The sequence below is a fragment of the Globicephala melas genome, chromosome 7 (genome assembly GCF_963455315.2).
Source record: "Globicephala melas chromosome 7, mGloMel1.2, whole genome shotgun sequence".
Lineage (NCBI taxonomy): Eukaryota > Metazoa > Chordata > Mammalia > Artiodactyla > Delphinidae > Globicephala > Globicephala melas.
The window spans coordinates 33,989,576-34,011,747 of NC_083320.1; the positions used below are offsets into that span (position 1 = coordinate 33,989,576).

General features: G+C 37.8%; 3 protein-coding genes across 10 annotated transcripts in view; 2 read left to right on the top strand and 1 right to left on the bottom strand.

Annotated features, from left to right (window-relative positions):
* The window catches only part of C2CD6 (C2 calcium dependent domain containing 6), a 146,773-nt gene extending 139,695 nt beyond the window's left edge, over nt 1-7,078 (top strand). Inside the window, 1 exon segment of the mRNA XM_060302051.1 lies at nt 6,376-7,078. Coding sequence (XP_060158034.1) covers nt 6,376-6,414 — 39 coding nt within the window. The 3' untranslated portion in view covers nt 6,415-7,078.
* On the bottom strand, nt 80-21,210 carry STRADB (STE20 related adaptor beta). 7 transcript variants are annotated; one of them, XM_060302055.2, is made up of 13 exons: nt 20,746-20,950; nt 17,607-17,703; nt 14,544-14,624; nt 12,382-12,416; nt 9,566-9,665; nt 6,368-6,489; nt 5,172-5,280; nt 4,168-4,291; nt 2,972-3,143; nt 2,570-2,674; nt 2,166-2,410; nt 1,423-1,465; nt 80-914 (listed from the first exon to the last, which is right to left on the bottom strand). In XM_060302055.2, exons 4-13 carry the CDS (start codon nt 12,382-12,384, stop codon nt 771-773), a joined length of 1,167 nt encoding a protein of 388 aa, XP_060158038.1. In that variant the 5' UTR covers nt 12,385-12,416; nt 14,544-14,624; nt 17,607-17,703; nt 20,746-20,950; the 3' UTR covers nt 80-770. The 7 variants fall into 7 exon arrangements, with proteins under 7 accessions (XP_060158038.1, XP_030710524.1, XP_060158037.1 ...); XM_030854664.3 differs by lacking the exon at nt 12,382-12,416 and adding an exon at nt 18,563-18,644 and having other exon boundaries at nt 20,746-20,949; XM_060302054.2 differs by lacking the exons at nt 12,382-12,416; nt 20,746-20,950 and adding an exon at nt 21,191-21,210.
* The window catches only part of TRAK2 (trafficking kinesin protein 2), a 70,867-nt gene continuing 68,993 nt past the window's right edge, over nt 20,299-22,172 (top strand). Inside the window, exons 1-2 of one of the 2 annotated variants that reach the window (XM_030854725.2) lie at nt 20,299-20,405; nt 21,110-21,376. The gene's annotated coding sequence lies outside the window, so the exon portion shown is untranslated. The remainder of the gene's footprint in view (nt 20,406-21,109; nt 21,377-22,172) is intronic. The other variant, XM_060302052.1, reaches the window with a different exon arrangement.

Below are 22,172 nucleotides of genomic sequence, written 5' to 3' on the forward strand. Positions count from 1 at the left end.
TCCTTGGCAAAACAAATTAGAATGTATGTTTTAGCTTTGTCAAACCACACAAATAAAATTATTAAGTATAAACTCAATTGAATAAATCTTTATTGAGCTCCCACGGGGCACATAAATTTAGGATCTATAATTTACATAAGTAGAAAAGTGTTACTTTAGCCCCTTAACAATTAAAAAAAGCAAATTACAACTTCTCTATATATTTCAAGTGAATCATTTAATGTGAGTGAGGCTCAGTTTGATATTACCATAAGTATTATTAACACATGAAAATGGGAAAGTATAAACATTTTCCCTTCTATCAAAAACAGGTTTGATGCCAGGATAAACTAGCCTGTTGGTTTAACAATAGCTGATTAAAAAGGCTAGAGAATCTGGAAGTAAAAAATGTACTTGGAAGCAATGTCCTCTGAGGGCTCATTCCCCTGAGGGCAGCAAAATGCTGAAAAATTTAACTGGCTCAAAAATTATACTGAGAAATCAAAAAGAATAGTTAGTCACAGCTTGGGGAAAAATTTTGAGAACAGATGACACTAAATGTAGTTAGATTAATAATTCCAAAGTTTCCCTGGAGTTATAACAGCACTCTGAGCTAACCAAAGGGGCTATAACCTCATGCTCCTTTGAACAGAGTGGTTTTAAATGATAGATTCTCCAGTGCACCAACTGTATTTTCAAGTATAATTCTAGTATTTGTACCTAGCAATACAGAAGAAAAAGCAGCAGGGAGAAAGTGTCAAGTACATAGGACATAAAAGGGTTTGGCAGCCCTAGAATTCCCAGTTTGAATCTTTTTCATCAGGAAAATCCCATTCCGGCTCAGTCCAAGGTGACACTGGAGGTGGTGCTGTTGATGGCCTGTGACAAGCAGGAGGCAACAGTGAAAGTATTGAACTCTGGCTTTCTTCCTTCATCTGTTAAAGAAACTCAAAATAAGGCTGTTGGTACATAAATTCAATACATTAGTTTTTTTTAGTAAATAATAACATTTAAAGAAATCATGTTAAATGTGTTTAAATTGTTTTTAGGTATTTTCACTTAAACATGCCTTTGATTCTGGTTATCCGAGAAGAAGAAGTAACAGCCAAATAAACTGACTTTTATCAGAATTATTTTGCCCTTACATCATTTCTAGCCAATATAGAAAAATAAAATGTCTCTAAGTTAATCAAAATATAAGCTGAGGATAAAGTAACACATGATGATATTCCGTTTGTCTTTACTCATTTTGTTTTGCAGAATGGAAATATTTTAGAAAGTCTATAATTAAACTACCAAAAACGTTTTCTTCTTTTTAACTTTACCTTGTAAGAAAATTATTTAAGAATCTTAGTAACCAAACTGTCCCATTAAGCCAACAAAATGATGTGATTTTTTAATAGTATTAAAAAACATCTAGACAACAAAGATATATCAGCTCACCTGTTTGAAGAAAACATGGGATAATAAACTGCTTGCTGATGGCCTGAAATTTTTTTGAAAAAATTATTTTAAAAAAGACCTCATATTAGAATGTAGATTTTTTTGATGTAAACTATGTTAGAACTTAGGTTTAGAGCTATAAAACTCAATACACAAAAATTAAAAGGAAAAAATATATGTAAGGAAGCCCAATTCTTAGCTTCAACCTTAACTAATGGGCAGAATTAATTCTAGAGATAACCTTCAATTAGTCTGTGACTTAACATTTATTAGGCACTTACTAATTATAAGGAACTATACTAGGCATTAAGGGGCTTAAAAAAGATTAAAAAGACACACACCTTATTTCCAAAATGCTAACACATTAGTTATCTGTGATAATAATTATTGTAATAACAGCAACTAACACTCTTGTACTGCTTGGAAGTTTCTAAAATGTCTTAACATAAGTGCAGTAATTAACGTCCAGAAAGATTAACTGATTTTTACAAGGTGACTTGGTTAGGAAATGATACAGCTGAGACTGAAGCCCAAGCCTTCTGACTTCCAATCTAGTATTCTTCCCATTTGCTCATTGTCTCCACTTGCTTTTAGCATTGGTATTTTCTGGATTAGGCTACTGTATAGTTTTTTGATGAAAAGACTGATAAAAGATTTGAATTTGGCAAGAAGGAAAGCTCACAAAACTTCTATAAAATACAAGACACAGATGTTTTATGCTATTTAGAAGTGACCAATATTACCTTTTCTCAGGATCTTGCTGCAAACAGAGCTGTACCAGGCTAAGGAAGGCAGGAGAGAATGTTTTTGAGGGCGGTGTTTGCAATCTGTCACTATTTACTGTGCGAGTTCCACTGGAGACATGTACACTTTCTCCAATCCCAGAGTCTACACCTGATCGGGAAATTTTCATTCTGGATTCTGACTGAGGGAAAATACTGATATCCAATGGGCTATAAGAAGGACCTTTCAGTTTCTGTAACAACATCTAAAAGAAAGAAAAATTTCCTTCAGTCATTTTCAGGCAAAATATTAAAGCATTAACAACAACAATAAAGATCCTAAGAGTCTACAGCAAAGATGTTTAAAAGAAATTATATAGAATGTAAGGGAAGGAAAGTAGTTCAGGGATTTTAGCAGCATTTACCTGAGTCCTGTGCATGTCCTGGAAAGGTACCTGCCCACTGGCCAATTCACATGCTGTAATCCCAACGCTGTAAATATCTGACTTTACATTATATCCATGTAAATCCTGTAGAACAATTAATTTGAAGTCCTTTAGTATAAATAACCTTTAAAAAGTTACATACGTATGCTTTTTTGATAAAGGGTGGTGAATAATAATGGAAAAAACTCATGAGAAATCAAGATATACCTAATATTTGGTATACATTTAAAAATTCCTAACAATAATTTTGACAAGAAAGAATTTAAAAAGTCTTGCAGTAGGCCTTTCATCAATCCAAATATAAGGGCACAACTGTCCTTTAGTCAAACTCAGAAGACACTTAAGACGCACAGACAACCCAATGCAATGGCCACACCTGACCTGTCTCAGTAGTTCTGGACTCAGCCACGGCTGCACTGATGTGCTGAACTGTGGGAAATCATACACAGCCCTATGCTTCTGTCCGTGCTTAACCAAACTATGCAGATGGGACAGGCCAGAGAGGGTCACTAGGCCATCACCAGAAATGAGGATATGGCTGGCTTTAATACTCCTAGAACAAAAAGAAACAATCCTAAATACTAAGAAACTGGCCAATGAAGATAGGATAAAAATCTGGTCAGAATAAATCCATGTATTCCCTTGGAAATTAAATACTCCTTAGAAGTTATAATTTAAAGTTAAATGCAATATTATCCAATAAAAGATAGCCTCTCATGGTATTAACAAAATTTATAAAGATATGTCTGATGTAAAATTTTCCTTCATCAAATAAATTATAAAAGAGCCTTGTTTTTCATCCTAAACACGGAAACTGGAAACTAATAGAGCAGGATGGCCAATAGTCTGGTAAAGTATAATAAAACCTTGATTAATTAGAATACTGTCTGCTAGAAATCCTCAGTTAACCAGAATGCTGCTAAGAAACAACAAACAGTAAGAAAAAAGCTTTGAGGTGAAACAAACAATAAGAAAACAAGCTTATTTAAAAGCAACTTAATTAAAAAGGAAAACAAAGTCCCAATATATCTTAGAACAGCATTATTTTTAACATTCAGCCAATTACTTCTGCATGTACAGTTTGGCAACAAGAGAACTGATATTTAGTATGATAATCTCAAAGTGCTACAGAACACTTAAGAAATCAAAGGTTCAGTTACACTCTGTATATGATATAAACATGACATAAAACTGAAAAGCAGATAAAGCAGCTCTTTATTTGCTTAAGGAAAAAACAAAACACAAGAGTTAACTAGGATCCCACTCCCCACAGCTTATACCCCAAACAGATAGGTTCTTGTAACCCTCATTATTGGGACTTGAGCTGTGCGAAGACAGGCACTCCATCCCAGCACGGAGCACAGCACTTGGCACAGAGGAGGTGGTCTGAACATTTCTGGTGAATGAACTATAAAATGTAAGCATCTACTATACCTACTGGTCCCTTCCTCCCTCAATTTTCATTTGCAAGTTTCCTATCCTCCATTCTAACACTCAACTGCTCCTTCCTAAAAGCTCCCTAAAAGACTTCTTCCTCTCAAATTCTTTCACTTTGTAAAATACAAATAAGTAAATACCTGTGAATACAGCCATTTTGATGCAGATAGTTCAACCCTCTCACTGCTCCAAAGAGAATGTTTCTTATTAAAGTTTCACTCATTCCTTCAGGAAAGTAAGTCCTCAAGAGTTGACTTGCTGAACCTGAAAGAAACCCCTGAAATCTTTAGATGAACACTGAAAGTGATTTTGCTTCTAGCTATGTTTTAAATGTTCTTATCAACCATAAACACACACACACGTACACACACATGCTCGCATGCACACGTGTTACATTTTAGAGTCTAATCACTTTCTTATGCCAAGGTAATTTTCCTTCACCAATCTTTAAAAAGACTTTTCTAATGACATGCTAGAGATTAGGAAAGTGAATTAACAATATTCAATATTACTAAGAAAATACATACTGTGTGAGAACATATATATTTTAAATCCACAGGCAATTCACAAAAGCTATCCTAAAAATCAAAGCTCTAGAATCCATTCATTTATTTATTCAACACACCTACTGAACACTACTTGTGCTAGGTATCTTATGAGCACCTGGGGATACCAAAATGAAAAATACATACATGATCCTGCCCTCGAGAAGCTCAAATCCAGTGAAGGAGACAGGTACACACACAGATGTTTACAATACAGTGAAATAAGTTTACAATGCAGAGAAACAAGGATAGGGATGGTGTGCACAAGCAGAAAAACTACTTTTGCTTGAAGACTAACAGCAGCTCTCCACTGAGAGAGAGGAAGGAAACTGAAGGGAAAAAGACAGCTCGTTCAAAGGATTGACTTCTTGGAGAAGCAATCAGTGGTGGTTTCAATGATCATGAGACCCATTCTACTTTTTTTTCTGAAAACTAAAATTCAACATGAACCAGATATAAAAATATATCATGAAATCTAGAATTGGCCATCAGATTTATAAATTAAAAGTAGTGAATCATAAATCAAAGATCACACTCATCCTTAATTATAGCATCCAGGCTAAACCATGAATTATTTTACCTAAAATGAGTTTTCTTACCATAGGCCATAAAAGGAGAAATAACCCAAAGCCAGCTGCCAACAGTGAAAACAGTCCAGTAAGTTGTAATATTGGGATGCCGGAAAAAGTGGGATAGAATCACTGCTTTCTAGTATAGAAACACAGAGACAAGACATTTAAAAACAACCTTTTTAGCTGATTCACGTTGTTACAAAGCAGAAACTAACACACCAGTGTAAAGAAATTATACTCCAATAAAGATGTTAAAAAAAAAAGAAGGGAAAAGTAAATAACAATAAAGTGGATTTAAATAATAAAACAAACCCCCAAAACCCAACCTTTTTCCTCATTATGAAGATAACAGCAGTAGTGGCAGCTTATTAGTACCAATAATGGAGCTTATTAGTACTAAGCACTGTTCTTAGTGCTATCATGTCTTTAAATCTCACAACCACTACACAAAGTATGTGACATTATAATTCCCATTTTACAGAAGAGGATACTTAGAAACAAGTTAGAAAACTTGTCCAAAAGCACATAATTAACGAAAGTAGGATGTGAACTTATTAGACAGTCTGACTCCAGAGGTCACAGTCAATAACTATACTGTGTTCTTATGATAGAAACATTTAAAAAATACATTAAAATATGAGTATAAAAGTCACTTCTAACATTAAATCATAGAACCACTGTTAACATTTCAGTATAATTTCTTCCAGTCTTCTGCTGTGCAATATACATGTGCACATATAAATAGTTAAAAAATTGGGATAATATCAAAACAAAATCCTTTCCCTCATTATATCAAAAATGATTAGTGACAACTGAAATGGTATTATAATATTCCTGAAATGCAATCTGTTAAAATTTATCAATTCAGAAGCTAGTTTTACTTAGCTGGAAGAAAAGGAAACTGTTTGCTTTTGTTTTTTTATTTTCCTATACGATTATTTGTGACTGGACTGACGAGGGGTATTTAAATAAATTCCAGACCAGTGTTCCAAATATGATATTCATTTGAAGGAACTTATAGTAGTTACCAAAGTTTGAATATATTTGCTCTTTCATGGATCTGGCTTCCAAGTATTCTTTCCATTTCTGTAATTGCATGTTTATTAGAAGAAAGAAATCTACCTTTCTCTAACAGAACTACTAATTTGTGAAAAAAAAAATTATAGGTGTAATCTCCTCAAATAGACATTAAATTAAATGTATTTTTTTTTTTTTATTGTTACCTGTAAAGCTTTCAGGCGTTCTTCAGTGCAGTTTTCCAGATTTGTAATTTTTACTGTGACCAGTGTTCCTGTAGGAGTATGCCGTGCGAGATGGACGGAAGTCAAGTTGTCAAATCCTCTTCCTATAATCAGACGTAAAACTTGTGTTAATGACGAAAGGAAAAAACTGATAATCTGGACTTCATCAAAATTAAAAATTTTGCTCTTCAAGAAAACTGTTAAGAAAATGAGAAGGCAAGCCACTGATTGAAAGTATCAACAATATTTATGTCTGACAAGACTTACACACAGAGTACTATATAAAGAACTCTTATAGCTCTATAATAAATGACAAACATCCCAACTAAAAATTAGGCAGAAGATTAAATAGGTAAGCCACAAAAGAAGACACAGAAGTGGCCAACAAGCACATGAAAAGATGCTCAAAATAGAGGAGTAGGAATTAAACACAATATACCATTACACACCTATTGTAATGGTTAGTATTGTGACTTGATAAACAAATTGTTACATTCAAACAATGGAATGTTACTCAGCAATCCCCTACTCCCAGTCCCTGGCAACCATTGATGTGATTTTTGTTTGTCATGTAAGTAGTATCATAGCAGTTTTTTGTGTCTGGCTTCTTTCACTTAGTATAATGCTTTTGAGATTCTTCCGTGTTTCAGTAGTTAATTTCTCTCTATTGCAGAGTAATAATCCATTATATGTATATACCACAATTTATTTTTATCTATTCATAAATTGATAAACTTCGGTTGTTTTCAGTTTTTTGTGACTACAAATAAAGCTGCCAAAACCATTCTTTAAGTAGACATATGTTTTCATTTCTCTTTGGCAAATACCTGCAAGTGGGATGGCTAGGTCGTGTACGTTTAACTTTATAAGAAGCGGTCAAACTGTTTTTGAAAGTGGCTGAACCTCTTTGCATTCCCACAAGCCACGTATAAGTAAGTACTGCAGTGACTTGACATACTCACCAGCATTTGGTGTTGTCAGTTTTTAAACTAAAAACACCTAGAATGGTAATCTATTAATAGACACCTAATAAATGTTAGTTTCCTCCCTCTCTCCACAGTCACCAAATTCTGTCACTTTTATTGTTGAAATGCAGTTAATCTGAAATTCATCCCTTCCTCCCCAGCGACAAGCATCACTTGCCTTAGCTCAAGTCCTGTCCTTGTTCTCTGGATAGATGCAGTGACTTCCTCACTATGCCCTGCATTCTCGATCAGGACATGCACCAAAACTACTGATGGAACTACTTCAAAAGCCTGTGCCTAGTTCCCATTCACCAGAAATTTTGATTCAGGAGGTCTGTGATGGGATATAGGCACTGCAATTTTTAAAAAGACTCAGGTGATGAGGATGATACTCTGGCTGTAAATCCCTGATATACTATATCTTCCAGATTGCTGCCTGGAACTGCTGCCAGTTGTCCTTCTAAATTCAACATTTTATCAAAAGAAAGGTACTACTGTGCAGCAGCTGAGAGCTTAGACCTTACAGTCACAAGAGTTTGCTTTCAAATCTCTAACTGTATGACTATTACTTAAATTCTCAGAGCCTCAGTATCCTCATCTGCAAAATGGGAGGGCTAAAGGGGTGAAATGAAAAAATACATATAATATGTTCAGCCTGATGCCGATTAGATGCTATTATTATCATCATCACTATTCCACAATGTCTCTCTAGTAGAGACGATAAATTCCAAACCTTTCCTTAAATCCACTGAGTAATGAAGTTGGTACGTTGCGGGGCTGACAGAGAGAGTCTGAACTTCTATATATATATCCCCCATATGAGTTCTTTCACAATGGTTCCAAGCCTCCTTTTTCAGATTTACCTACTCCTACTGCCTACTCGCCCTATGTTCCTGAGTCTAGGCACAGAGCAGCTATGTGATAGTCCTTCCTCAATCACCTATTCGAGTAAATTATTTTTTTACCTTTTTTGGATTGACACCATCTGAAAAGTCCTTTCTAATTTGGGGGCATTTTCCACCAGTGCTATTTTAGAAAAGGTCAAATCCTTATTTCTCTTTTGGTCACCTTGACCTGGGCATGGGAGGGTCAATGACATAAGCTTGGTCAATGGAGGATGAAGTGAGTGACAAAAGAAGCAGAGGCAGTCAGAACTCACACTTAAAACTTAAAACCTTACCTAAAATCCCATTTTTAGTAGAAACTTTTTTCAGTTAAGTTGGAACTCACCAGTGGGGCCCAACATCATCTAGTGGGGTTAAAGTACCCTACTAGTGTACATTAACTAGGCTGCTCTTATGCTGTGACCCAGGCTACAGTTCTAGTCACATAGTTTCTCTTGGTTTCTTCCAAGCCCATTTCTCTAGCCAATGATTCTGTGAGTTAGCAAAATTGTTCAAAAAATTCTTTTAGTTTAAGTAGTCAGGACTGTTTGTTGTTTGAATAAAAACCCTGACTAGAATATTTAGTAAACTTTTCCTCATGCTTCAGGATCCAGCCCTTTTGCTATCTTCCCTGACTCCTAGAAGAGTCGAGATGCACAGGTGAACGCTCCATCTTCTCTGTTCCCATAACACTTGGGAACACTTTACTATAGTACCTTCCAGTGCATAAGACAAAGCTATCTTTCATGTTCGTCTTCCCAGAGAGGATGTGAACTCTTCAAGTGTTTTACATGGCTTTATATTCCTAGCACCTAAGATAGTATCTCTTTGTATTATTTAAGAGATGTTTCTGAATACTCAGAGCAACTTTTCACAGGTATAAGGCTAAAAACAATAACTCAGCCAGTTCCAAACTTAACTGAAAAAAGTTTCTACTACAAATGGGATTTTAGGCAAGGTTTTAAGTTAAAAGAAAGTAATTTGGTTAAAGGACTGTAACTGAAAAGATTTACATGATTTGGTTTAAATCAGACAAATGATCAGAAGTTCCCCAAAATAAAGATACAAATAACAAATGCTTAGATTATTTAGTGTCTTCCTCCTCTACAAGTACTTCAGTGAAAAAGTAAAAATTCTAGAAGGTAATCTTGAAAAAAATCTGGGCTACTGTTTTAGGATAGATAAAATTAACAGATCCGTTTGACTGACACAATTAACATTTAGTTTTATGCTGTGGGTAACAAGAGAGACCTGCTTACAAAGTAATCTTTTTGTCATCAATTTCATTTCTAACAATGATGAGTCAATTATGTGCAATCCAGAATGATTACCTATTTCCACTTGGAGTTCATAGTGAGAAACGTTGGTGGAACAGATAACTTCACTGGCTCTAGTGGATGGAGGCAACAAGGAAAGGGTTGGCTCATCAACCTGCATTGTTTTAAAAATATGAAAACAAAATAGGTATAAACTTTTTGGCGCCCCAATTTGGTCCCCTACTCCAATGTAAAATACTGATATTGTCTTTTCAAACACACAAGTGCTCATTAAGAAGGCACTGAAAAGGTGGCTTAAGAGACTGTTTTAAGATCCAAAAAGTATTTACAACAGCTAATAAGGGATGCTAGTTATAAAGCTATCAGCCTGTGAAGGGGGAGAGGGCTAGAAAAACAGATTTACAGGTAGTGAAGAATACTTTTCAGCACAATTTCCAGGAAGCATTCTTAGGAGTTGCTAAGAATGGCTGTTGACGCTTCAGGGTATCTAATAAATATATCAAGGGAAGAAATGAAAGGACCTATGAGGAATATTCTATTCTGGTGCTTTTACTTCAAGTGGTTGTCAGTTACAATCATTACACATACATGTATCTGCTCAGCTAATGGAGGTGTTAACAGTCAAGGAACAATTTCCATACTAAAACCTATTCAAAGAAGCTGAAGAAGTTTTTCAAAGATGAAATGAATCAGAAGGGAGGTCAGAAAGAAAAATAAGCCTCAAGAGATGGGAGAACAGGATAGGGTACAGAAGTCCTGAGTTAATGACCATGTACCACTATGGCCTTTCACAGGATACTATGGAGTCAGAGTGCTAGGTCTGCACCAGATCCCAGTGGCACTGAAATAACATGCACACAGGAGAAAGAAGAGGCCAACACCACTGGCATCATATGATAGCCATGAGGATCTCTAAAAGGACACCAGTACTCAGCAGCCTTTACAGGCACCAGCAGGTGGCAAGAATCTCGTTACTACCTCCAAGGTAAAGAGAAGGAAGAAGGGAGTTAGGAATGACATTACTATTTACTAGGAATTCTGCTAACTATTTTTTACATTTGATTCTACATGTTCCCCAAGCTTTTAAGAGAGCAGAAAAATATAATTGTAAGCTCATGGTAAAAGGTGAATAATCTGCTAGAGGGATGAAAGGCTATAAAAAGAAATTCTACCATACGATTGGAAATAATCCCAATGAAGAAAGAAATCTAAATAAATCAATGCAATTTCTTTAGAACAAGTAGTCTTAAACTCAGATTTAAAGAACACATATAAGAGAGAGAAAGAAGAGCATATAGCAGTTTAAAAAATGTTTAAAGTGATAAGCTATAAGTCTGCCAGGAAGGCTAGAGCACAGAATGAACTGAGGCTTACAGTTCACTGCTTGAAAAAAATGGCATCAGATTACCAGATGATGGATTGAAATAAGGCTAATCAACCTCTACTTTGCTTCCCTCAACTCCATCAGGGAAATAGTCTTCTTTAAACTAGAAGCACTTAGATTGTAATTAAGTAGCTGAAGCTCAAAACAGGTTGTTTTAAATAGGTTCAAACCTCCAAACCAAAGACAATTACATCTAGGATATTAAGTCTGCAAATATAGTAAAACTCAGATGAGAAATCCGAATGGAAATAGTCAAACATTGACTCAATTTTCAAAAAAGAGAAAAAAGGATAAAGGGGCAAGCTTGATGTTGTTGCCCAGTAAGGTCTGGTATCAAATCACTACACAAACAAGTTATGGACATTTAAGAAAACAACACGGTAATCACAAGAAGACAATATAGGTTTACTAAGAGTAAATCATCTTAAAACTAACCTCACTTCTCTTTTTGATTTCATGACTAGTTAGAGAATTAGAAAGCAAAAATCATGGCAGGGTCCTTGTCCTTGTCAAACTTTTTAATAACTTTTAGAACTAAAAATTCAAAAGACCTGGTTAATGAATAATCTGGGAAAAAAGTCATGAAAACAATACCATTTACAATAGCACCAAAAAGAATAAAATACTTAGAAATTAACTTAACCAAGGCAATGAAAGACTTGTACAATGGAAACTACAAAACATTGCTGAGAGAAATTAAAGAAGACATAATTGAATGGAAACATACCTCATGTTCAAAGATTGGAAGACTTAATATTATTAAAATCTCAAGGGATCCTGAATAGCAACAACAATGTTGAAAAAGGAACAAAATTGGAAGACTCACTCTTCCTGCTTTCAAAACTTACTACAAAGCTACAGTAACTAAAACAGTGTGGTGTTGACACAAAGACAGACATATAGAGCAAGAGAACAGAATAAAGAGCCCAGAAACAAACCCTCACATATATGGTCAAATGACTTTTGACAAGTGTGCCAAGACCATTCAATGGAGCTAGGACAGTATTTTCAACAAATGGTGCTGAGAAAACTGGATATCCAGATGCAAAAGAATGAAGTTGGACCCTTACCTATACAAAAATTAACTCAAAATGGATCAAGACAATATTTGTAGGTCATACTTCTGATAATGTTAATACCCAGAATATAGAGAGAACTAAAATTCAACAACAAAAAACAAACAACCCAATTAAAAAATGGGCAAAGGACTTTGAATAGACATTCTCCACAGAATACATGTATGTGGTCAATAAACACAGGAAAAAGGTGCTCAACATCACTAATCATTAGGGAAATGCAAGTCAAAACTACAACGATATACCACCTCACACCCTTTATGATGGCTGTTATCAAAAAAGCAGAAAATGAGTATCGGAGAGGATGTAGAGAAACTGGAACTCTTGTGCTCTGCTGGTGGGAATGTAAAATGGTACAGCCACTGTTGAAAACAGTATGGTCGTTCCTCAAAAAATTTAAATAGAATTACCATAGGATCCAGCAATTCCACTTCTGGGTATATACCTAAAAGAATTGAAATCAGGGTCTCAAAGAGATATTTGTACTCCCACGTTCATAGCAGCACTATTCACAATAGCTACAATGTGGATGCAACCCAAGTGTCCACCAACAGATGAATGAATAAGCAAAATGTAGTATATACATATAATGGAATATTATTCAACCTTAAAAAGTAAGGAAATTCTGCAGTATGCTGCAACACTAGTGAACCTTGAGGACATTATGCTAAGTGAAAAAATCTCAGTCACAAAATAACAAATACAGTTTGATTCCACTTATACTGGTACTGAGAGTGGTCAAAGATCAGAGACAGAAACTAGAATTGTGGTTTCCAAGAGGCAGGGGAATTATAAGGGAAGGAGGAGCTACTGTTTAATAGGTACAGAGTTTCAGTTTTACAAGATGAAAAGAGTTACAGAGATGAATGGTGGTGATGCTTGTACAATATTATGAATGTATTTGATGCCACTGAACTGTACACTTTAAAATGGTTAAGATGGTAAATTTTATGTTATATGTACCTAGCACAATAACCCCTCCTGCAAAAAAAGCAGCACTTGTGGAAATTTCCTGAGTTCTAGGCCTCTAACAGCAAGGAGTCAACAACAGACACTTTACTTTCTAAACACTACCTGTCTGAAGGGTAATACTTGAATGAAAACTAGGATTGGATACTATATCCTATTGTACAACAAGGTACGTAACTAGAAGACTTTACAGTATTAGCGAGTAAAAAGCGAAATGACAAAAATGATGACAATTGAAGATAAGGTCAGAATAAATTTAAAAATAGGATTAACTGGGATAACTCTATTTTGTAGGACTAAGGTATCTGCAAGGCAGGTTCTATTTTATAGAAAGAATTATAATATAAAATGAAAATTAAGAGATTTAGAGGGGAAGATCCCAGAGAAATATTTATTTCTCCGCATGTTTCTTTAAATATTATTTAATACATCAGGCATTGCCCAGGGATGATAAAGATAAAAAAGACAGGATGCCTATTTTATGGGGATCATGTGGAGAGACATATACATCAATCATTGTGAGATAATATAGTAAATGCCATTTTATGAGGATGTCTAAGATCTGTAGGACCATAATAGAATTAAAGGTACAAGAGCAAAGGCTTCAGAGATGTGATACTTGAGCCAACTCTTTAAGCACGAGGAAGAATTTTAGAGGGGTATTTTAAGCAGAAATAAAAGTGTGTGCTAAGATTCAGTAGCAATAAATGAAACTCAAACATTAGACATATTCCATACCATTAAGAGTCCTTATAAAACACTAACAAGTTTAGGCTTTATCCCATACGCTTTAGGAAACCAATGGCAATTTTAAAGCTGGAAAGTGGCACAAACAGGCCTGTATTGGTAACAGTGTTGAATACTGATCTGAGTGGGAGAGGAGGTTATATGTGTGTCTAGGAAACTAGAGGCAATGTGTTTACCTGCAACAGTCCAGGTGAGAGATGATGAGATTTGAGTAGCAGCAGTGATCAGGTGAAGGAGGGGATGGACTCAAGGGCATTTCAGAGACAGATCTGTAAGACTTGGTGTGTAACTAGATGTGAGGGCAGAGGAAGAGGCAGTGTGAGGATAACTCCAAAGTTTCTAGTTAGGGTGATTTAGTAGATGGATTTTCATTTGCCAAAGCAGGAAATTCAATAGGTCAGTGAAGTTTTGAGAGATTAAGGTTTTACTCAAACTGCACAGAGATGCCTTTGAAAACTCTAACCAGGGGAATTCTACAGACTCATCTGGTGCCCAGGAAAGAGTCCAAAGTTGCAGGTAAAAACTTAAGAATCATCAGTCCTACCTGATGACAGGGTCCCCTCACAACCTAAAGGAAAACCTCAGGTAGCTCCAGACAATCTGAAATCTGAGCAACTGAAACCACAGGAGCCAGTGAGACTGCTTAGGGAGAGTCTGTTTAGGCAGAAGAGCAGAGGCCGATTACAGACTTCTGGAGAATAGCTTATGTAGAGGAAGAAGAAACAGTAAAAGAAGAAAAGTGAAAGAAGAAAGAAGTAAAGAAAAAGAGATATAGGAGAACCAGAAATTATATTCTGTAAAATGGTGTCACAGAAGGCAAAAGAGGGGTATTAATTGTACTTAACCATTTTCTTACCAAGTTTTGATGGGTACTGGTTTCAGACTGTTTTTCAGGTCTGAGTGATTCAACTTGTGTTCGTGAAGTGCAGAAACAATCCTGTAAATTCAGAAATACATTAAATAAGTGAAAAATAAGTCACAAGATAAGGGTGGCACGTGGATACAAAAAAGTCTGTTGACTGGGGTGAGGAGCAGAGAGAAAGGGCAACGTGCAGGAACCTGAACTGGAGCCAGGATTCATACTGTGGAGGTAGACAGTATGGGAGAGAATGGAGAAGCAGCTGGGTATGCAGAAGACAAATTTCATATCTGCTATAATTTTACTTGGCGCTATCTCTGATTCTTGCCCTCTACCCTGGAGGTAACAACAGCAATTCATTTTTACTGCTGGTGTTAATTTTTAACCCTTTCGTAATCTTTGCAGTGTTTTTCTGAATATTTAGCTAGAGATATATTCTGCTATGCTCACCATATTATTTTTATCTTGATCCTCAGATTTCCTTTTTCCCTTAAGTGTGGGAACCATGTTTATCCACATTAAACCACACATTGAATATATCAATACTTGGAACCAATTTTGTTCCGTAAGGTGATAAACATCTCTAACCAACTCAAATCAAATTAAGAGACTTAGTTCCATTATCACAATTTACATTTTCCTGCATTTCAACTCAGTGTTCTGTTATCACGTATTGTCAATAAAGAAATGTAACACCTACACACGTTAGTGGCGTGAAGCTGATGTTATACTTATTTAGGAAGAAAAGGTATGTCAAAAGAAAAGTATAAACAAATTGTATGAAAGAGATTTTTAATTATTTTCAAGCATCTTATGAACATTCATTTTTATATGAACATTAAAGTATAATATCAAATGAGTCTTTAAGACAAGTCCATCCACGTCTATTCTGCAGTCACTTACTTAATCAAACTTCCTTTAGCTTAAAATATGCCAGAATTTCTCATTAATCAAACTAATCATTTTCCCAGTTAGCCTAAATTACTGATTAAGTTGAATTCCTACAGTCTGTACATATCAATCTTACCAAAATAATTTGACATATATCCCCACCGTTTTATGTAAAACTCGCCCCTGAAGAACAGGAGCTAACAGTGTCAAGGTAGCTGTAGAATCACTTCCTTTGCAAAGTTTCTATTGGTTTGTGTAGGGTGAATAAAATTTACAATAAAAAAAATTACAATAAAAGTTTTTGAAGATACTTAATACTGTCGTTCATATAAAAAATAGCCACCAGTTACATCATTTATATATTATATTTGGTATTTACATATATTTTCCAACATTTGCCCTGAATCTTTCACAATAATCATTCATACTATTGTGTGGGAAAGGGTTAGCAGGCCTAAAACTGCTCTCCTTGGAAAGGTCTGTTTGCAAGGTTGACCCTTGGCTGGTATCTAGGAACTCGGATTTTGGGAGGGTTCCCACCATTTCCCGGTAAGAATGGATCATGGTGTGCCTAAACTGTCTATGCAAACAACATGGTTTATGCTGAACACCTGCTTTCTTTCTGGGAGTCTGGAATTTTGTTCCTGCTGCTCCTTTGAAAACACCACTTCTTAGCTGTCAAATAGAGGTAAAATTTGAATGAGGAAGAATCCTTCATAAGCAAAAACATTAACTTTATCTCAGTTACACAAATATCTCACTGAGGAGAAAACATGAATGTTTTGATTCAAAGGATTCTAAATATTTCATTGCAAGAAGAATACAAAGTAAAATTATTAACAAACTGAACAAATATAAATGACCCTATCAAATTCTATTTTTCCAAAAATCCATAATTATGAAATAATAGATTAAGTAAGATGTCCTTTCCCCCAAATTTGGAAGCCCTGGGCAACCATACAGCCCTTTGAATCTCAGTATCTCCATCTATCAAATGCCCTTTTACATCTCATCCAACCTACAAACTGACATAAAATTGTTAATCTTAAGTAATCCTTTAGAGCAGGGGTCAACAAACTATGGTCCACGAGGCAAATCTGACCCGCCACCTGTTTTAGTGCATAAAATTTTACGGAAACACAGACACATTCATTTGCATTTATTTACATATTGCCTATGGCAGCTTTTTCCAAGAGTAACTTAATAGAGATCACATAGCACACAAATACTACCTGGCCCTCTAAAGAAAAAGTTTGCTGATCCCTGCTTTAGAAAATGAGGTAGATATTTCACCTCAATGTATTTTCCAGATATATAAAGCTCCCCTTTTAAGTAGATAAACTTTACTTTAAACATAAAGTAAATGCATTATATATTTTCCAAATAACTAACAATACAGTCTCCTAACTTCATAGTTCTGCCTCTCAGACTTGGCAAGTGATAGAGTGGATTGGCAGATGTGAGTTTGAGCCCTGGCTCTAATTCTGTGCAATCATGGGCCAAACTCCAAATGAGGATTATACCACCTGCCCTGCTTACAATTTTGAAGACTGAGAGAGCTATAATACATGAAAGCATTTGTAAATTACAAATCATCATACAAATGCACCCACCACTTTTTAAAAGAAATTCAAATATTCAAATAATGTATTATATTCTACATAAGACACAATGAAAGTCCTAAAACTACTTAATCTAGAGTAGATACCATGGACTTAATATAAACAAAAACCACGTTAGTATCTATACATCATATTAGACAATGATCCTAATGTTTCCTGTCTTGTTAAGTCAAGGGGCTTATTTTTCATACTATTTTGCTTGCCTTTAGTCAGATGGAAATTTGTCAAAGGGATTTTTGAAAGATTTAAAGGATAAGGCATAGCTAACTGGATGGAAGAGTAATGTCTAAGGACAGTAAATGTATGAGAAAAGTGGGTATGGGACAAAGGAATAGAAGGAGTATATCAGAAAAGTATAGGAGCTCTTTTTTAAAGAGACAAAAACTCAATGATAATTTAACTCATTTTTAAAGACCAGAAGTCTTTCAGATCAAAATAACATCTCAGAGCCTAAGAATATTCCATCAGAGTATGCCTATTAGGGCTTTGCACTAACATCTAATTACTCTATTGACACAAAATTAGATCCGCGCTTATAAAAACTTACCAAAAGAGACATTGAATCGCTTTAGTTCACAGAAAGTGAGAAAAATCCATCTACTCCAAAGAAGATTTCTGCTTTATCTTCAAGATACAGAAATATCCTAGTATAAAAACAGAAGCAAAATAACTTATATTTACATACAAATGCCTTAAAGATCTAGTTGCCATAAACCCACCACTATTTGGGCAGCTATTCTTTGACACAAGGACTACAGACATTCCCGAAAGGTGTCCTTAAAGAACATTTCTGTTTACTGAACACTATTTGGGATCTGACATCACAACAGAAAGGTGGAGTGAAGTTGAAAGGAGGTTCTGAATATTTCCAAAGCCTCAATAAACCTGCATCTCTTCTTCCTTATCTTTTCTATACTACTTCTTTACAGAACCCTAAGCAAAAGTAAAAACAATACAGAACGGTAATGTTGGACCCACTTTTAATACAAATGATGCCCAAGAATTTCCAATGGTTCTACTTAGAAGTAAACTTTGAATCTTCCAAAGCTTCCTTATCCGATTAATTACCTATTAAATCATCTAGGGTAACTGACCAGCAAATTTGGGAAAGAGTCAAGATTAGCAACAGAGTAGGAATTAATTACATTTTCTTCTTGCCATGTTTAAAAAAAGATTTTTTTTTCAGTTTTCATGTGAAAATAATATTTTCTGTAGGTTGAATATTTTTTATGATTCTTAGTTCTCATTTCCATTCTTCTTGGAATTTATTGACAGATAGGAAAGATATGCAGATTATTACACAAATAATTCCTGTCCACTTTCACTGATGGAGTATTAATCTCAATAGTTTATGAAGGCTCCAACAGATGCAGAGGTTTAAAATAGTAACTTATTCAGATTGAAGGAGCTACAAAAGCACCACCAAAAGTTTCCAAATCTTTCCTAATAGAAAGGGTGGCAATGTTCGAAACTTGCTAGTGCTGGGTATTCCCTTACACCTACCCAGTATCTCTTTCACCTAAATTGTGGTTCATTATTTCATTTTAATGAAGTCCCCAAGTTTGATCAAGGCATCTGCAAACATCTGAACAAAATTAGAAAGAAAAAGCTTTTGTAAACCATAGATATTATACAGCAGCATCCAATTTTATTGCTAAGAAAAGATGTCAATTTATTCAGGATATTCACTACAAACCAAAGGAAGAGAATGGAAAGAAGAAAAAAACCCGGAATGGTTTATTTTTGTCACCTGCCATTCATTACCATCAATTTAAGGCACTGGTGTTTGCTGTGTTACAAAAGAGGTAATGCAAAACCTGCCCTGCTCACTTTCCAGGGTGATTCGGATCAATGAAATACTTTATCTGAAAGTGCTCAGAACTATCAAATACTGTATCAATAAGAGCTTGAGAAGATGCTCTGAAAGGTACCAAATGGTAGGACTCATTTGGAAAGTAAGTCGGCAATGTTTTGATAACTATAAAAATGTTCATCCCTTTGACCCTGTAAAATTCTCACTTCTGGTAATCTATTCTAAGGAAACATCCAAGTAAATGAAGAAACTACAAGCATGTAGAAAGTAATTACCCTGTTACCTGAAACTGTCAAGTATTCATCCCACAAGTGTTTAATGAATGGCTGCTATGGGTCAGGCACTGTGCTGGGCACTGGGGACACTCACTAGTGATCGAGGCAGACAAGGCCCTGACCACTTGGAGCATACATTCCTACAAGCAGAAAGATCAGGGATGTCGTGATTAACTGAATTTCCTGGTTCTCAGGAATTTGTTTCTTGCTCTTTCTGTGTAATATCAGTTAAGTTCTTTCTTAAACAACAACAAAAAACCTTTAAACTCCATTACATTATCTATTTTTCAGAAAAACTCATAAGAAGCAGACACAATCTGTGAGAATTGTCAGTACTAAAGGGGTTGCCCACGTGCATGGCTTAATCCCAGAGGATTTTGCTTTAGATGTGACAGACTATTAAGAGATTCTTTTATGAGACATTTTGAGGTCAAGGCAGCAGCTGCCCCCGCTAAGAGACGGGGGTGGGGGTCGCTGGAGGGCGGGGTATAGGTCTGCCGTCATAATTTTCTCCTGCGTGCTCTTTCACTAGGTATGAACATAAACCCTTTTCAAAAATTCATACTTGAGACTTGTATTTCTAAATGTATTTACAAGTACATCAGTGTGGTCCCTCGCAATTATCTCTAAAAAGAGAATTTAAATAAATCTTTCTAAATAATTTAAATTTGTTCTAAAATAGAATGGTTCCTCCGAAAGCTTTAATCTGAAAGGTTAACACTTTCTGCGACAATCGGAAGGCGCATCTAAATTACAGAACTCGGGTTTTGAGTTAATTTAAGCATCCAACAGAGGCCCTTGTTACAGGGAATGCAAAAAAGCCAGATTTAACTCTTTGCGGAGCTTTAAAATTACTGTAATTTTCAAAGTTATCTTGGGAACCCATAAAATCTTAAAAATTATAGCCACGCACAACTCGGTAGAATTTCCAAACTTAGCATCGTGACTCAGGCTTTCAAAAAATATTTACTAAGCGCCTACTGTGTGCCAGACTCTATCCTAGATAGGCGCTGTCACCAATTCCAATCGAGTTCTGAGGAAAGAGGTACGCGACACAACAAACCCACGAGGGAAAAACACAACGTTGAACTTAAATACCGAGGACGAAACGCGGCTTGAGCGTTCAATTACGTAAATGCTTCCTTCCGAGTCCTGCTTTGGGGGACTTTGCAGCGAACTCGCAGAAGGCGGCACACAGAGCCGGGCCGGAGGGCACCTTGGGTCTGGAGACTCTGCGTGCCTGTGAATGCGGCCAAAGGTGACAGCGGCGGGGGGGGGGGGGGGTGGCGCCGCGGGCAGCTGGGCCCCGCGCACCTGGCACCGCCGACCCCAGCAGGCACCGCCTACCCCGCACGCAGGTGCCTCGGCCGCCACGCGGCCCGGGACGCCGAGCCGGAGCCGCGCGGCACGCAGGGGCCGCTCGTCACGCCGGGCCGGACTCCCGCCACGGCTCCGTCGGCCTCCCGGGCTCAGGCTGGAAGCGGGGCGGCGAGTTCTAGCCTCGAGCTTCCGTAGGCGCGCGCTGGCGGAGCCGCGCTCCCTCCCTACTTGACCAGCCCGTAGCCCTTCCCCTCCCCAGCCCGGCCTCCCCTCATTACCCTGGCGGCGACGGCGGCCAGCGGCTCTTCTCAGGCGGCCAGCGGTGCGGGGCCCGGGCGCCAGGCCCGCCCAGCGGCAAAGCGAGCGCGCAAGGCCCGCTCGCGGCACAAGCCGCGGAGCCAGGAGGGCGGCGCGACCCGTCTGGCACTGTGGGCCTGGAATTCTGCCCCAACCCCCAGCAGCCCTCCAGCACTGGGCTCGCCCCACCCTGGCCCCAGGGTCGCGGCCCCGCCCCCCGCCCCGCCCCCGCCCCCGCCCCCGCCCCCGCCCCGACCCGACCCGACCCCGACCCCGGGCTAGAAGCGAGGGGCGTGGCCTTTAGAGATAGGGGCGTGGTCTAGAGGAAACTACAATCCCCAGCAGGTCGTGCGCTGGTGCCGTGCAGGCTGCTGGGAGAATGGGTTTCCTCCTCTCTTCCCCAAATGTGTGGGGGCTGTCATTGACCTGGAGTAGCTGCAAAACCGAAGTCGCCGAATGATGATGTTGTGAAATCGCCAGTCCGTTCCTGCCACGCCCGGGCGGTTACTGGCAGCGGCGGCCGCTTCTGCTGCTCCTCTCAGGCTGCTGCTGTTTTAGAGGCTTCTCCCTGGGCAAGCGCGTGCGAAGGACGGAGGACGCCGGACCAGTCCTGTGAGTAACCTTCCCGCGCACGACTCGAGCTTGCCCTTGCCATCCTCCCTTGAAGGCAAAGGAACCTCCCCACCCCGCGCTCCTCCCGGTCTTCGGAGGTCACGCGCGGACACCGGAGCCTGAGCTGGGTACCGGAGGACTGGGTCCTCGCCGGGTCCGTCCCCCCCCACCCCGCCCCACCGCGGTGGGAAGCGGGTGGTTTCCCAAGTGTAAGTGCGAAGTGTTGGGCGTTGGGCTCCGGCCTCGGGGTGCACCCCAGCTGCACCTCTCAGGATTGGCAGCATCCCATCCTCTGCCGGACAGCACCCACCTGGTGCCCCATCCTTGAGCGATAAGCGGCTTTAGTGTCTGGACGTTAAACCTTAAGCCTTGGTCGCCATCTGTGATGTGAGCGAGACGAGAGGGTATTGGAAAGAGCTCTTTCAGTGTTGAGTTGGGCTTTTCTTGCGGTTGATTTTGAGCCAGACACCGCACGTCTTTTAAAAGAAAGACGGTTGCCTTTAGTTTCAAGCGTAAATAATGGATATTGGCAGATGTCCTTTTAGAACCAGAGTAAAGATAGTCTCCTAAACACTTAAAAGATTTCTGGGTCATTATAATAGCGGTGAATTCAGTTACTTGACCACGAACCTTTTATTTAAACCTGCAGTTTCTGCGTCAGAAACTAACTTTTCACTGGAAATTCATCAAGCTAGAATGGACCATAGGAATAAAATGAAATGGACTCTTCCAGTTTTGTTTAGTTTAGTTTTGTTTTATCTATTTCAATGATTATTTTTTCCTGACCTTCAAATCT

Excerpts from the sequence above, each read along its gene's own strand:
- STRADB (XM_060302054.2), bottom strand. Across the intron at positions 5,281-6,367 it reads AACGCCTGAAAGCTTTACAG|AAAGCAGTGATTCTATCCCA; the intron begins GTAACAATAAAA and ends TTTCTATACTAG. Across the intron at positions 2,675-2,971 it reads GTCCAGAACTACTGAGACAG|GATTTACATGGATATAATGT; the intron begins GTCAGGTGTGGC and ends ATTGTTCTACAG.